This window comes from Chiloscyllium punctatum, chromosome 10 (genome assembly GCF_047496795.1).
Source record: "Chiloscyllium punctatum isolate Juve2018m chromosome 10, sChiPun1.3, whole genome shotgun sequence".
Taxonomy (NCBI): Eukaryota; Metazoa; Chordata; class Chondrichthyes; order Orectolobiformes; family Hemiscylliidae; genus Chiloscyllium; species Chiloscyllium punctatum.
This window is the reverse complement of record NC_092748.1, coordinates 75039576-75056944: the sequence shown is the minus strand read 5'-3', so window position 1 is coordinate 75056944 and position 17369 is coordinate 75039576. Positions and strand designations below refer to the sequence as shown.

Below are 17369 nucleotides of genomic sequence, written 5' to 3'. Positions count from 1 at the left end.
TCCTAATTTGTTCAGTTTTGTGATGACAAAGGTGTCATCCACATAAAAGCTTGAGCTGGATCTGAGGTCGGCTGTTCATTCTAACCTCTGCATAACTGCTCCTGCCAAGAATCCTGACATTGGTGATCCGTGGTGTCCCTTTGATTTGTTTGTAAGTTTTGTCATTGAAGGCGAAGTGGTTAGTGAGGCACAGGTCTATTAGCTTGAGGATGCTGTCCTTGGTGATGGAGTTGGTGCTGGATGGTGTTTGTGTCTTTGGTTCGTCTAGAAGTGAGGCCAGTGTTTCTTTGCCCAGGGTGATGTTTATTGACGTGAATAGGGCCATCACAGTGAAGGCAACCATGACCTTGTCCTCTACCTTGATATCTTTGATGTTTAGGAATTCCTGGATCGAGTGGATGGAATGGCGTCGGTCATCTACTAGGTATTTCAGTTTGCATTGAAGTTCTTTTGCTAGTCTGTATGGCGATGTGCCGGGGAGTGAGACTATAGGTCTGGGGGGGTGTGGGCCTGGTTTGTGTACCATTGGTAATCCATAGAAACAGTGTGTGTTGGATCCTTCAGGTTTAATTCTTTGGAGGTGTGTCTTGTTAATTTCACTTGTCTTGTGGAGTTTCCTCAGTGCTGCTGTAATATGGTTTTCTTGCTGTGGAGTCAGGTCAATTGCCATTTGTTGGTAGGTGTCGGTATTTGCGAGTAGTATGTTTGCTTTTTCAATGTATTGTTCTGTTCAGGATGATGCTCAAATGCCTTTGTCTGCAGTAGGATTACAATATTTCTATCTTTTGACACCTTCCAAGGCTTTCCCTTCATGTTGAGGGTGTTCACTTCTTTATTTCTGCTTGGTGTTGGTACTACTGTATGTCTGATGGTCTGCTGGATTTCTTCAGTTAGTCCGTTGTCTTTCAGTTAGTCCGTTGTCTTTCCGCTGCTAGGAAGTCCTTTTTGTCCGTGTCCCTGTAGCTGTAGTTCATCCCTCGTACTAGGACAGTTTTTCCTGTATCTGAGTGGTCGGTCCAGCAGGTTCTTTACCCAAGTCTCTGAATTATCCGTGTTGTCCAGTTTTTTGTGTAGGGCTGTCCTTTTCTTTGTCTTGTGATAGTCTCAGTTTCCGGCACTCCGACATACAGAAGCACAGGAACTCCAACACAAACTGAAATACTTAGTAGAAGACTCACGCCACTCCGTCCACCCAACTCAGGAACTCCTAAACATCATCAAAGACACCAAGGTAAGGGACAGTGAGGTCATAGTTTCCTTCAATGTGACAGCCCTATTCACATCAATAAACATCACCCTGGCCAAAGAAACACTGGCCTCACTACTAAATGAACCAAGTAACAAACACCGTATGGCACCAACTCCATCAACAAGAACAGCATCCTCAAGTTAGTAGACCTGTGTCTCACTAACCACTTCACCTTCAATGACAAAACCTACAAACAAATCAATGGGACACCTAAGCGATCACTAAATCAGGATTCTTGTCAGAAGCAGTTATGCAGATGACACCTTTGTCATCACGAAATGGAACAAATTAGAAGAAACCCACAAACATAAACAACATCCTTACTGGTATAAGGTTCACCAAAGAGGAAGAGAACAACAGATTCCTCTTCCTCAATGTCACAGTAGAATGAAAAGCCAGTGGAGAGCTGCAGACCAACGTCTACAGGAAAGCAACACACACAGACCAGATACTGAACTACAAGAGCAATCATCTCAACACCCACAAACAGAGCTGTATCAGGACATTATTTAAACAAGCCACAGCACCTATATAATGTATTCAAGAACAATGGGTACCTGATAAACACAGTCTGCCGAATCTTACACAATGAAACTAAACAAGGCGACACAACATGCCCAGAGACTCTAGCCACACGACTATACATTAAAGCCATCTTGGAGATTACAACCAGACTTCTACTTCAGTCACTTGGCATCATGGTAGCCAACATACTTACCGCCACAGTGAAACAGCTCTTGATGAATCTAAAGGACTCTGTACAAACAACCAGCAGAATGAACATCATATACAAAATACTCTGTAAGGACTGCAACAAACATTACAAAAGACTCACGGGCAGGAAACCAGCCACCAGGATACACAAGCAGCAACTAGCCACCAAAAGACAGGACCAACTATCACTAGTATCCCTACATGAAAAGGGACACTAGTTCAACTAGGACAATACACCCATCCTGGGACAGGCTGAACAAAGGCACGCACAGGAATTTCTAGAGGCCTGGCACTCAAACTGGAATTCAATTAACAAACACATCAATTTGAACCCTATTTACCAATCTCTCAGAAAAAGAACCGGAAGTGATATCATCCACCACTTCAGACCAAGACACATAAATAGAAAGCTGGACAGAACACCAGCGCTTCATCGGAGGCTCACTGATGATGCTACCTATTATGGTGATGAAACTTCGGAGAACAAATCTTCCAGCTCAGTGAGCAAACTTACAACCTGAGCTACAAATCTTCTCAAAAATCGCAAGCACCTCAGGAATTTCTAGGCCAATACACTTTGGTACTGTATTGAAGGATCACTGAATCCAAAACTTAACTCTGATTTCTCTCCACAGATGCTGCCAGACCTGCATAGGTTTTCTAGCACTTTTTTTGATTTTGTTTCATATTTTGGTAATATTTCAGCTATTGCCAAAAGTACCCTGTTTAGGGACTATGTCATTTCACAAAACAAAACATGCCACAGCACAGAATTTATTTTCTATTGTTTTACTTTATCAGAACTGTCATTCTGCGAAGCAGCTAACTGGCATAGCTTGTGTTTAATAGAGCCCGCTTTTATCAGACAATTTTGCATGCTGAAGTAAGAGTTGATGATGAGAAAACTGATCAGTCATTTATGACTTTATGTTGTGGTTATTACCAGGCGATTGATTATATGAAACATTATAGTCGAAGCTATATCTTTTTGTCACAACTGTACTTTCCACCTGATGTGACTGCAGTGATTGATTTACCCATACCAGTGCCAACTTAACTGACTTAAGGGAATATAGCAGAAATCCTAACTCAAAACTGAGGTGTTCCAGGTTTTGCACTGTACAGTACCTATCTAATTTGGGTATTAAAAGTTTCGATATCTGCTTTGAAAGTTATTTTAGTGTCTACTTTCCTCTTCTCACTTCCAGTTACTACAAGAAAATCTATCTCCAGTCTGTTGCCCTGAATTTCTGAAGGGCTTCCAAATGTGTAGAGCAAGGCTTGTGCTTGCATTAGGTGCAGGGCCTTTTGCTAGGAAATCTAAATATTTCCTGCATAGTTCTCCTTTTCCATAAGACCATAAGACATAGGAGTGGAAGCAAGGCCATTCGGCCCATCGAGTCCACTCCGCCATTCAATCATGGCTGACGGGCACTTCAACTCCACTTACCCGCATTCTCTCCGTAGCCCTTAATTCCCCTTAACAACAAGAATCTATCAATCTCTGCCTTGAAGACATTTAGTGTCCCGACCTCCACTGCACTCTGCGGCAATGAATTCCACAGGCCCACCATGCTCTGGCTGAAGAAATGTCTCCGCATTTCTGTTCTGAATTTACCCCCTCTAATTCTAAGGCTGTGTCCACGGGTCCTAGTCTCCTCACCTAACGGAAACAATTTCCTAGCATCCACCCTTTCCAAGCCATGTATTATCTTGTACGTCTCTATTAAGTCTCCCCTTAATCTTCTAAACTCCAATGAATACAATCCCAAGATCCTCAGCCGTTCCTCATATGTTAGACCTACCATTCCAGGGATCATAACAGGATTGGAAAGTCTGAAAGCACAAAGTGAAAATTGAAAAGGAAGAATTGTTGCTGGTAAATCAAAAGACCTTAAAGTTATTGATTCTGGCCACAAAATTGCTTGCAGTGACATAAATTTGAATTCTGAAAATATTATGCCTTGCTGTGTAAAAAGTCAATTTTGAAATTCATCTGAGATGGTGTGGTTTCTGATATTTAGTTCCTTTGACATCAGTGGAATTAACTAAACTCAATTAATAACTTTTTACATTGCATATTGGTTAATCAGAGATATTTATAGATTAGTAGGCTAAATTGAAGTGTTCCTCTTGTAGCAGATAATTGAATACAAAAGTGTTATTGTAGATAGGAATGTGAAAAAAATAAATTTCTTAGGATGCAATATTCTATGTAGATAAAACAAATAGATGGTAAATTCATAAAACCTGTTTTATTAGAAATTTTTATGTGCAATTGGTATTACAGTCAAATTGCAGATGCACGGCACAATTGTTTTCCTGCCCTTAAAAAACATAACGTTAAAACAAACAGCAATCTGAATACTTGCTTTTAAATCAACAGGATTAACAATGAAAAAAATAATTTTCTCATTCAAATAATAGTTTATTTTCTAATTGAAAATCTTACATCCCATTTTTAGACTGAGACTCCCTGAGCTTACAACATATTTTTCGTATTTATTTTTTCTGTTGCTATAGTTTTCTGCAGTAAAGTAGTAAGGGAGACTATAAGATTGGTTACAGCACAAAAATAGGGAAGACAGCATCTTAACAACAAAACCCCAGAACTGGGTTTTACCTGTAATGTATAATATTTGCACGGAGAAGGTAAACTATTTCAAAAGTAGGTCACTAAAATTGTTCTTGTTGCAAGTCAATAAAGACAGTCAACTTATTGTTAAACATGAGGTAAAATACATTTGTAGAAATCTGACATCACTCAATCAGATGACGTATTTTTTCATTCACTTCCTTTTCTTTAGTTAGCAGGTCATTGCTGTGCTTTTTGAAAGCTTCAAATTCCTATTAAAAGAAAAGTTGTGAATACCACTTGTTCCAAATGATGTCTATGTTTGAAACATTTACATGGACACCAGTCTGTCTCTCACAAACAACTCATTCATTGCATCTAAATGTGCCAGTGTCTAAGAACCTGTATGACATATTTCTGATCACTTACAGGATGTTTCTGCACTTTAATGCTGCATTGGCAAATAACATTGTAATTGCTGCAGCAACTACACTTTGCTCAGGAAAATGCATCCTGTTCATTGTTGGGACCATGTTACATCTCCAGACTCTTCAACTGCTCCGAGAGCATGAATTCACTCTAAGATTACCTGGATGCTCGATACAACTACACCTTACACTGTCTTGCCTTTTTGCATTTTGGCCCCTTAGCCAGAGATAACGCTTACAGGACTGCTGTCTTGCCATACTATTTAACAGAGACACAATGCTAGGATGTTTGTTATTGCTGGCAGTAGGTCTCCGTCATCAAGATCAAGCCTTTACTCAGGGTTTTCTGGTACAGAATGTCAAGGGTAGCCTCCATTATCAGTCTAGACCCTGCTTGGGTTGTCAGACTCAGGATCCTCACCTCACAAGGGTAATGAGACAAATGATGGACAGCACAAAACACCTCCCCCTAACTGTTCTACCCAATTGTGGCTATTAGAGTCATAGACATATACAGCACGGAAACAGACCTTTCGGTCCAACTCGTCCAAGCCGACCAGATATCCCAACCCAATCTAGTCCCACCTGCCAGCACCTGGCCCATATCCCTCCAAACCCTTCCTATTCATATGCCCATCCAGATGCCTTTAAAATGTTGCAATTGTACTAGCCTCCACCACTTCCCCTGGCAGCTCATTCCATACTCGTACCAGGGTGAAAACGTTGCCCCTTAGGTCTCTTTTATATCTTTCCCCTCTCACCCTAAAACTATGCCCTCTAGTTTTGGACTCCCCCACTTCAGGAAAGAGACTTTGTCTGTTTATCCTATCCATGCCCCTCATAATTTTATAAACCTCTAAGGTCACCCCACAGCCTCCAATGCTCCAAGGAAAACAGCCCTAGTCTATTCAACCTATAGCTCAAATCCTCCAATCCTAGCAACATCTTTGTAAATCTTTTCTGAACCCTTTCAAGTTTCACAACATCCTTCTGATAGGAAGGAGACCAGAATTGCATGCAATATGCCAACAGTGGCCTAACCAATGTCCTGGACAGCCACAACATGACCTCCCAACTCCTGTAATCAATACTCTGACCAATAAAGGAAAGCATACCAAACGCCTTCTTCACTATCCTATCTACCAGCAACTCCACTTTTAAGGAGTTATGAACCTGCAGCGTGTAAGCCCTGCTAAGATTTGCTTTCCCAAAATGCAGCACATCACATTTATCTAATTAAACTCCATCTGCCACCTCTCAGCCCATTGGCCCATCTGATCTAATCAGAGGTAACTTTCTTTGCTGTCCACTACACCTCCAATTTTGGTGTCATTTGCAAACTTACTAACTATAGCCTTTATGCTCACATCCAAGTCATTTATATAAATGACAAAAAGCCGTGGACCCAGCACCGATCCTTGTGGCATTCCACTGGTCACAGGCTTCCATTCTGAAAAACAATCCTCCACCACCACCCTCCATCTTCTACCTTTGAGCCAGTTCGGTATCCAGATACTTAGTTCTCCCTGTATTCCACAAGATCTAACCTTGCTAACCAGTCTCCCATAGGGAACCTTGTTGAATGCCTTACTAAAGTCAATATAGATCACATCCACATAGATCACGTCCACCGTACTGCCCTCATCAATCCTCTTTGTTACTTCAAAAAACTCAATCAAGTTTGTCAAACATGATTTCCCACAAAGCCATGTTGACTATCCCTAATCAGTCCTTGCCTTTCCAAATACATGTACATCCTGTCCCTCAGGATTCCCTCCAACACCTTGCCCACCACCGACGTCAGGCTCACTAGTTTATAGTTTTTACCACGCTTCTTAAACAGCGGCACCAGGTTTGCCAACCTCCAGCCTTCCAGCACTTCACTTGTGACTATCAATGACACAAATATCTCAGCAAGAGGCCCAGCAATCACTTCCCTAGCTTCCCACAGAGTTCTAGGATACACCTAATCAGGTCCTGGGGATTTATCTATTTTTGTGTGTTTCAAGACATCCAGCACTTCCTCCTCTGTAAAAAGGACATTTTTCAAGATGTCACCTTCTATTTCCCTACATTCTATACTTTCCATGTCCTTTTCCACAGTAAACACTAATGCAAAATACTTGTGTAGTATGTCCCCCATCTCCTGCGGCTCCTGTGCCTTGCTGATCTTTGATGGGTGTTATTCTTTCCCTAGTTACCCTTTTGTCCTTAATGTATTTGTAAAAACCCTTTGGATTCTCCTTAACTCTATTTGCCACAGCTGTCTCATGTCCCTTTTTTGCCCTCCTGATTTCCCTCTTATGTAATCTCCTACTGCTTTTTTACTCTCCTAAGGATTCATTCGATCTATCCTGTCTATACTTGACATATACTTCCTTCTTTTTCTTAACCAAATCCTCAATTTCCTTAGTCATCCAACATTCCCTATATCTACCAGCCTTTCCTTTCACCCTAACAGGACTATATTGTCTCTGGACTCTTATTTTCTCATTTTTGAAGGCTTCCCATTTTCCATTCCTCTCTTTACCTGAGAACATCTGCCCTCAATCAGCTTTCGAAAGTTCGTGCCTACTAACATCAAAATTAGCCATCCTCCAATATAGAACTTTAACTTTTAGATCTGGTCTAACCTTTACCATCACTATTTTAAAACTAATAGAATTATAGTGGCTGGCCCCAAAGTGCTCCCCCATTGACACCTCAGTCACCCTGCCTTACCTCCCAAGAGTGGGTCAAGTTTTGCACCTTCTCTAGTAGGTACATCCACATACTGAAACAGAAAATTTCCTTGTACACACTAAACAAATTCCTCTTCATCTAAACCCTTAACACTATGGCAGTCCCAGTCGATGTTTGGAAAGTTAAAATCCCCTACCATAACCACCCTATTATTCTTATAGATAGCTGAGATCTCCTTACAAGTTTGTTTTTCAATTTCCCTCTGACTATTGGGGGGGGGGTCTATAATACAATCCCAATAAGGTGATCATCCCTTTCTTATTTCTCAGTACCACCCAAATAACTTCCCTGGATGTATTTCCAGGGATATCTTCCCTCAGCACAGCTATAATGCTATCCCTTATCAAAAACGCCACTCTCCCTCCTCTCTTGTCTCCCTTTCTATCCTTCCTGTAGCATTTGTATCCTGGAACATTAAGCTGCCAGTCCTGCCCATCCCTGAGCCATGTTTCTATAATTGCTATGATATCCCAGTCCCATGTTCCTAACCATGCCCTGAGTTCATCTGCCTTCCCCGTTAGGCCCCTTGCATTGAAATAAATACAGTTTATTTCTTGATGAAAAAGATTAGAGGTCCTGTACAGCAACTGACCTCCAGACTGAACAAAGCTTGTCTACCAAGACACAAATCAAAAGTGTAATGGAATCGCCCTCCCCAACCAGCCTGAATGAGTCCCCAAGACCACATAAGAAACTTGACATCAGGACAAAGCAGCCTGCTTGACTGGTATCACATCCACATATATGCTCTTCCTCCACCACCAAGACTGTGCCATCTATAAGTTGCACTACAGAATTTCACCACGACTCCTCAGACAGCAATTTTCAAATGCACACTTTCATCTGGAAGGATAAAGACAGCAGATATGTGGGAATACCACACCTGGAAGTTCCATTCCAAGCCAGAAAATAGACTGTTGCTTCTTCAATGTATAGTTGAGTCAAAATTTTGGAGTTCTTTCCCTAATGGTGGGTCTACCTACAGCATGCAGACTATAGCGGTTCAAAAAGGCAACTTCACAAGGGTAAGTAAGTGCTCACCTGGTTAGCAATGCACCCACCTCATGAGTGAATAATGAAAAACATTGAACCATGACATAAAACATAGGAAAGGATGTTGTGAAGATGATTAAACAAGGATGTAGATCAATCAAGATAGGTTGAATTAGTGGGCAAAACTCTACGAGGTGGAGTAAAATGGGAAAATGTCTAAGTAGTTCACTTTGGCAGGATGAACTAAATGCAGAATATTATTCGATCAGCGAATGAGTGCAAATTTCTGACATGCAGAGAAATCTGTATCATAAAATGTTACTATGCAGGTTCAGCATGTGATTGAGAAGGCGACTGGAATATTGACCAGATTTGAGCATAAAAGTAAGGACGTTGTGCTGCAATTACATAAGGTATCAGTGACACCATATCTTGAATATTTTATGCAATTTCAGTCTCCGTATTTATAGAAGGATGCTAATCCATTGGAAGAAATTCAGGGGAAGTTTGCTAGATTGATACCCGGGCTTGTTGTTGGAAGAATGACTGATGATTTATTTGAAACTTAAGAGGTCCCGAATGGGCTTGACAAGGGAGACGTGGAAAGAATGTTTCCATTTGTGGGTGAGTCCAAAACTAGGGGATGCTGTTTGAAAATTACAGGTCATCTTTTTAGGACAGAGATTAGAGAAACTACTTTCTTTCAGAGGGTTGTACAACTTTGGAACTTTCTGCCTCACCAACGTAGAGGAGGTGGGGGTCATTGAATACTTTTAAGGCAGTAAATAGATTCTTCTTAGGCAAGGGAATCAAAGATTATCAGAAGATAGATGGGAATTTGGAATATAAACACATCACTCGTGATCTTATTGAATAATGGAACAGGCTTGAAGAGCCAAATGGCCTACCTCTGGCCTTATTTTATATGTTTGTATGTATGTGAAATATTGGCATATTTGAAGCAATGTACAAATGTTATTCTCTAACATCTTAAAATACTTTTTATATTAGAAATGATATTAGAAATGCACTTTCCTAAGTTTGAAAGACAGGCACGTTTCTGGTTAAAGTAGTAGGTTGCTCACTCTTTTCTCTTTAAGTGGTTTGTCTGAGAGATACTTATCTTTATATTTGACCAGGAAGTCTAACTCTTTCAAGAATAATGTATGACATGTGACAGCACAAGTAACAAAAACATAAGAAAGTGTTATGCAGGTTTATAGCCAAAGTTTACTATACCCTTTCCAAGTCAGCATAAGCCTCTTGAGATTTCTGGTACTGTTGCTGTAACTCCTTGACCTTTACATTTGAATTTACCACTGCAGCTTCATATTGAAACCTGAAATACAAAGCACTTGCTCAATGAAACATGTAACAGAAATACAGTTATTACTGCCCAAATGATTTGAAAACAATCATTCAAAGCAATGATGTATTTTATGGTCAAGAATTGTTTTACACACATAACATAATTGTATGATGGATAAGCAACCCCTACTAAATTCGTTGCATGTCATTTTCTTTTTATGCTTAACAATTTTTAATTTTACTTTGATGGTAAAACATTTCTACTACCTCCTAATTAATCAACATGTAGCATAGTAACTACACAAAAGATTGAGAAAATCTCCCATGTCGATGACCACTTGCTGTAAAACTGAATTACTTTGTGAGAGCGATACAAAAGCATCCCGGTGATGACACTCAGGGAACTTACGGTCAGAAAATGATGTACTTTTATAGCAGCTGTGATTTCAATATTATTGGTTGCATCCACAGACACTGACCTCTTGCAGTTTCTCATTTTGTATTAATCAAATTCAAAACAAATGGGAAGTATATTTAAATATAATAGCTTCACAACAAAATATTAATTTTATAAAAGCTTCAGTTAAGACATAGTTGGATCTCACAATAAATAGGTTTTCTTCCAGATTTTTCTTACTTTATTACATTTTTGCTTTTCTTGGTTGATCTCTATTGTCAAATAACTCCAAGTCCTTTTGTTTGAAAATTAAGTTTATAAGTTGACTCTTTTAAATATGTAAGACAGGGAATCCAAAATGATGGCGATCTGAGTAGATCTGCCTTGCTGAGCCCTGCACCCCAACGCAGGCAGGTGCAGGGCCTTGAGAAACAGGTTCGGACCTTGACTGAACAGGGTGACGATTTGGAAAACAGAGGTAGGAGGAAGAATATCCAGGTTGTTGGGCTGCCAAAGGGAGTGGAAGGTGGGCAGCCAGTAAGCTTTTTTGAAGACTGGCTGCCACAGTTTCTTGGTTGGGATGCCAAGGCGGACTGGGTGAATGTTGACAGAGCTCACCGGGTTGTGGTGCACAGATCGGGCCTGGATCGGCACCCCTGCCTGATCCTGGTACAATTTCAGTGCTACAGGGACAAGCAGAGTGTCATGGAATCTTCTAGAAGATTGGGGAAAGACCCACAGGCTGTGACCTATCAGGGAACTAAGATAATAGAGTCAAAGAGATGTACAGCATGGAAACAGACCCTTCGGTCCAACCCGTCCATGCCGACCAGATATCCCAACCCAATCTAGTCCCATCTGCCAGCACCCGGCCACATCCCTCCTAACCCTTCCTATTCATATACACATCCAAATGCCTCTTAAAAGTTGCAATTGTACCAGCCTCCACCACATCCTCTGGCAGCTCATTCCATACACATGCGTGAAAAAGTTGCCTCTTAGGTCTCTTTTATATCTTTCCCCTCTCACTCTAAACCTATGCCCTCTAGTTCTGCACTCTCCAACCCCAGGGAAAAGACTTTGTCTATTTATCCTATCCATGCCCCTCATAATTTTGTAAACCTCTTTAAGGTCACCCCTCAGCCTCTGAAGCTCCAGGGAAAACAGCCCCAGCCTGTTCAGCCTCTCCCTGTAGCTCAGATCCTCCAACCCTGGCAACATCCTTGTAAATCTTTTCTGAACCCTTTCAAGTTTTACAACATCTTTCCGAGAGGAAGGAGACCAGAATTGCATGCAATATTCCAACAGTGGCCAAACCAATGACCTATACAGCCGCAATATGACCTCCCAACTCCTGTACTCAATATTTGACCAATAAAGGAAAGCATACCAAACGCCTTCTTCACTATCCTAGCTACCTGCAACTCAACTTTCAAGGAGCTATGAACCTGCACTCCAAGGTCTCTTTGTTCAGCAACACTCCCTAGGACCTTACCATGAAGTGTATAAGTCCTGCTAAGATTTGCTTTCCCAAAATGCAGCACCTCGCATTTATCTGAATTAAACTCCATCTCCCACTTCTCAGCTATTTGGCCTATCTGGTCCAGATCCTGTTTTAATCTGAGGTAACCCTCTTTGCTGTCCACTACACCTCCAATTTTGGTGTCATCTGCAAACTTACTAACTGTACCTCTTATGCTCGCATCCAAATCATTCATGTAAATGACAAAAAGTAGAGGGCCCAGCACCGATCCTTGTGGCACTGCACTGGTCACAGGCCTCCAGTCTGAAAAACAACCCTCCACCACCACCCTCTGTCTTCCACCTTTGAGCCAGTTCTGTATCCAAATGGCTAGTTCTCCCTGTATTCCATGAGATCTAACCTTGCTAATCAGTCTCCCATGGTGAACCTTGTCAAACGCCTTACTGAAGTCCATATAGATCACATGTACTGCTCTGCCCTCATCAATCTTCTTTGTTACTTCTTCAAAAAACTCAAAGCAAGTTTGTGAGACATGATTTCCCATGCACAAAGCCAAACTGACTATCCCGAATCAGTCCTTGCATTTCCAAATACATGTACATCCTGTCCCTCAGGATTCCCTCCAACAACTTGCCCACCACCGAGGTCAGACCCATCGGTCTATGGTTCCCTGGCTTGTCTTTACCGCCCTTCTTAAACAGTGGCACCACGTTTGCCAACCTCCAGTCTTCCAGCACCCCACCTGTGACTATCGATGATACAAATATCTCAGCAAGAGGCCCAGCAATCACTTCTCTACCTTCCCACGGAGTTCTCGGGTACACCTGATCAGGTCCTGGGGATTTATCCACTTTTAACCGTTTCAAGACATCCAGCACTTCCTCCTCTGTATTCTGGACATTTTGCAAGATGTCACCATCTATTTCCCTACAGTCTACATCTTCAATATCCTTTTCCACAGTAAATACTGATGCAAAATATTCACTTAGTATCTCCCCCATTTTCTGTGGCTCCACACAAAGGCCGCCTTGCTGATCTTTGAGGGGCCCTATTATCTCCCTAGTTACCCTTTTGTCCTTAATATATTTGTAAAAACCCTTTGAATTCTCCTTAATTTTATTTGCCAAAGCTATCTCATGTCGCCATTTTGCCTTCCTGATTTCCCTCTTAAGTATACTCCTACTTTCTTTATACTCTTCTAAAGGTTCACTCAATCTATCCTGTCTATACCTGACCTATGCTTCCTTCTTTTTCTTAACCAAACCCTCAATTTCTTTAGTCATCCAGTATTCCCTATACCTACCAGCCTTCCCTTTCACCCTGACAGGAATATACTTTCTCTGGATTCTCGTTATCTCACTTCTGAAGGCTTCCCATTTTCCAGCTGTCCCTTTACCTGTGAACATCTGCCTCTAGTCAGCTTTCGAAAGTTCTTGCCGCATACCATCAAAATTGGCCTTTCTCCAATTTAGAACTTCAACTTTTAAATCTGGTCTATCCTTTTCCATCACTATTTTAAAATTAATAGAATTATGGTCACTGGTCCCAAAGTGCTCCCCCACTGACACCTCAGTTACCTGCCCTGCCTTAATTCCCAAGAGTAGGTCTAGTTTTGCACCTTCTCTCGTAGGTACATCCACATACTGAATCAGAAAATTGTCTTGCACACACTTAAGAAATTCTCTCCATCTAAACCTTTAACACTATGGCAGTCCCAGTCGATGTTTGGAAAGTTAAAATCCCCTACCATAACTACCCTATTTAATGTTTTTCCAGGACTGTTCTGCAGCGGTGATCCATGAAAGGAAATCATTTGAAGTGGTTAAGAGAAAACTAAGGGACCTTGATATTCAATATTCGGTGAGATACCCAGTGGTGCTTTGCATTACTCATGAGAAGACTGTGCAGTCATTTGACTCCTCGCAACAAGTGAAAAACATCTTGGACACTTTAAAATAATTTGGATGGATTTATGGACATGGACAATAATGGATTTTTTTGCTTTATTTCCTGTAAAGTTACTCTTTCCTTGGTGTTGTTGGGTTTTTTTTCTCCGATTTGGATTAGTGTTGATATGTAGTTGGGGATGGGCAGAGTGCTCACTGTTTTGTTTGTTTCCTTCTATTGCTTGGGTTTGGGTTGCGGTTGATGCTGGAGTGGGGGTGGAGCTGTATGCACTCTCTATGGGCAGGGGGTAGAGTCCCTATTAAGTGCCTTTTATGTTTCGTAGTAAGTTTAGTTTTTTGTCTTTTTGCAAATAGACTCCATGACTCTTCTTTTGTATATGCTCAGCGTATTGTAAGTCAAATTCTTCCTCTTGGCATGTTAAAGGTGGTTGTAAAGGATCATGGCTAGCAGTGTTCTTAAATGGTGCACTTGAAATATTACAGGTATCCATTCGCCAGTTAAAAGGAAGAAGATGTTGTTGAGCCTTAAAAGAAGAGGGTGGATGTTGCCCTGTTGCAGGAGACTCACCTTAATGACACAGAACACAAAGTTACAGCAGGGTGGGTTTAATTGAGTATTTTTCTTGTCCTTTAACACTAAGAGCAGGGGAGTGGCCATATTCTTCCAGAAGAATCTTCCATTTAATTTAACAGATTATGTTAAAGATGAGGATTGTGGGTTTGTTATCCTTAAGGCCCTAATACATGGTGAGGAGTATGATATTTTGAACGTCTACTGTCCTCCGGCCCATCCCCTTAAATGTTTGGAGGCTGATGCAAGATCTAAGCTGATTGCCTTTGTGTCGTGGCATATTATTGTAGGGGGCAAGTTTATATGCTTTGAGGATCCTGTGCTGGATAGAATGTTCAATGCAATCCCCCCGCGCACCCCCCAAAAAAGCTTTCTTCACAATCTAAACAGTTGGATGATTTATGTATACAATTGAGGTTAGTAGACGTTGGAGATGTCTCCACCCTACAGGCAGGGACTTTACGTGCTTTCCCAACCGTCTTAAGCGCCATACAAGGATTGATTTTTTTCTTAACTCCCGTGGCCCTTTTTTAGATTCGGTGGCATCCTGTTCAATTGGGAATATTGCCATCTCTGATCACGCAGCAGCACATTTAGCGGTCAAGATTAAGGGTAATGCAATTGGCTCGCCATACTAGCGAATGGATCCCTTCATCCTCAAGGACAGCAAGTTCATTGAGTACTTTTCTAGGGAATTCAAAGCATTTTTGGCCTGCAAGATGGGTACAGCTAGTAATCCATCCATTCTTTGGGAGACTGCTAAGGCCTAAGCTAGAGGGATAATTATCTCATATTCAACCAATCAGAAGCGACAGAAGGAAGAGCAGCAGTGTCTCCTCGAGGCACAATTGAAGGTAGCTGAGATGACATATTACACTTAAAGCTTTTTAACCTTCTCACTTTTTGTGCGAGGAAGAACATTCTGATGTGCTAGGTGTCTGAGAACCCCCGGGTCTGTCGGGATGGCATAAGTCAATTATGGAACACATTCCTTTGGATTTCCTCACAAATACGATGCACCAGAAAATGGACAACTTTTATGAGACATGGCAGCCTTTTTTGAATTATTTGAAGTAGATCTGTCAGCCATTTTGATTAGGGCTTTTGTCTACCCATGATGTTTTGGTTTAATAATTCTAAACCCTTGAGAGGAAGAATTTCAAACAAATGTGGGTTTAATAATTGATGCTTTTGAAGGTTGAGAGCTATTGTCTTGTTGCACTGAGTGGCATTTTTAAAAATTTATTGTTTTGTAATAAGTGTAGTTTTGATTTCTTTTTAGAGTAGTATAGTAGTTGATTTATTGTTTATTGTTGTTTTTGTTGTTATAATGTTATATTTTCATATTTTTGTAACTTTATAATCTTGTAAAGAAAAAGTTTTCAACAAAAATATTTTTACAATGTTAGACAAGATGAAATGTTGGAGAATCTCCAAAATAATTTGGATGGTTGAAGTCTTCCAGTAGTTTGCAAATTATATACAAGAGGTCTTGTTTCAATATGTTTACATTGAACAATTCCACCACAATGCACTTATGCCTATTGTTTGAGAACTAACACAATGCAAAACTGCTAGAAATCGGAAATAAAAACCAGAATATGTCAGAAATGATCAACATTTCAGACAGCATTCCTGCAGAGAAAAACAGACTTAATGAGCCAGATTTCCTCAACCAACACAGGACCAACCCATATTATGCAGGCTTTAAAATAGTAGGTGGACTCAATTCAAGGACTTATGCCCCCTTCCTGAGAGACAGGCAATTTGACAGTTTTTTCACCACTTAATAGGATTATGAGTTTTCTGAAGTGGGTTTTGAAAGACTGTTTTTCTAGGCCCAAAAGTGTCTGTGCTGATTGCAAAAGAGTAATTCAGCCAAACCCCAATTTCCTGTTCTTGCAGCACTTCACAGCACCTTGAAGTATTTATGAAAAGATCAATGAAACTTTCTGATCTACATTCTAATTTAATCTACTAATTACTTCACATTTTTTAATCCTTCTTCTACGGGAGAAAGGTCCTTTTCATTCTACATCCAAGATAATCATAATTTGATTGGCAAGGCATAAATAATCACAGTCTGCATATTTTCTCAATCTTAATGATACATATTCATTACATGGACTTAGACATCCAGGGCTTATTACTAAACTCTACTGATTACTCAAAACTTGAAAAATGTACTAAATAGACAAATAGTGGTCAGACATGTTATACAACATAGCACAGGATCAGGCCATTCAGCCCACAAAACCTGTGCTGATTCCTAAACCTTATTCAGATCTGGTACTTATTGCCCACATGTGGTTTCTATCCCTCTGTTCGCCTCACATTCATGTGTCTATAAATATATGCCTTAAGCATTCCTGACATGCCTGCGTCCACTAGCAGAGCATTCCAGGCACCCATTCTCTGTGTCAAAAACTTTCCCTGCACTTCTCCCCTAAATCTTCCCCCTCCTAACTTGAACCTGTGCCCTCTCATAGTTGATCTTTCCACCCGGGGAAAAAGCCTCTGACTATCCACCCTACCTATGCCTCTCATAATTTTGTAAATCTCTATCGGGTTGTCGATCAGTATTTCCAGTGAAAGCAATTGGGGTTTATCCAACTTCTCCTCATAACTAAAACCCTCCAGTCCAAGCAACATCCCGGTAAACCTTGTCTGCACCCTCTCTAAAACATTCACGTACTTTTGGTAGTGTGGCATCCAGAATTGCAAGCACTATTCTAAAGGCAGCCTAACTAATGTTTAATAAGCTGAAACATAACCCGCCAACTTTTACATTCGATGCCCAGCCAATGAAGGCAAGCGTGCCTTCTTGACCACTTTAGTTGTCAGTAAATTTAGCACAAAAATCTATCAAGTCATTTATTTAATTGGGAAGAATGAAATGAGGCAATATGCATGAAATGTTAAATTTGTAAAGCACACAGGAATAAAGAAACATGGGCATGTGTATACATACATCACTTGAGGAAGCAAGACAAGTTGAGAAG

General features: G+C 40.7%; 1 protein-coding gene across 1 annotated transcript in view; it reads right to left on the bottom strand.

The window, feature by feature from the left end:
- Nucleotides 1-4199: 4199 nt before the first annotated feature.
- LOC140482300 (coiled-coil domain-containing protein 89) overlaps nucleotides 4200-17369 on the bottom strand; it is a 31066-nt gene continuing 17896 nt past the window's right edge. The window contains exons 6-7 of the mRNA XM_072579542.1: nucleotides 9941-10040; nucleotides 4200-4810 (exon numbers count right to left, since the gene is read on the bottom strand). Coding sequence (XP_072435643.1) covers nucleotides 4724-4810; nucleotides 9941-10040 — 187 coding nt within the window. The 3' untranslated portion in view covers nucleotides 4200-4723. The remainder of the gene's footprint in view (nucleotides 4811-9940; nucleotides 10041-17369) is intronic.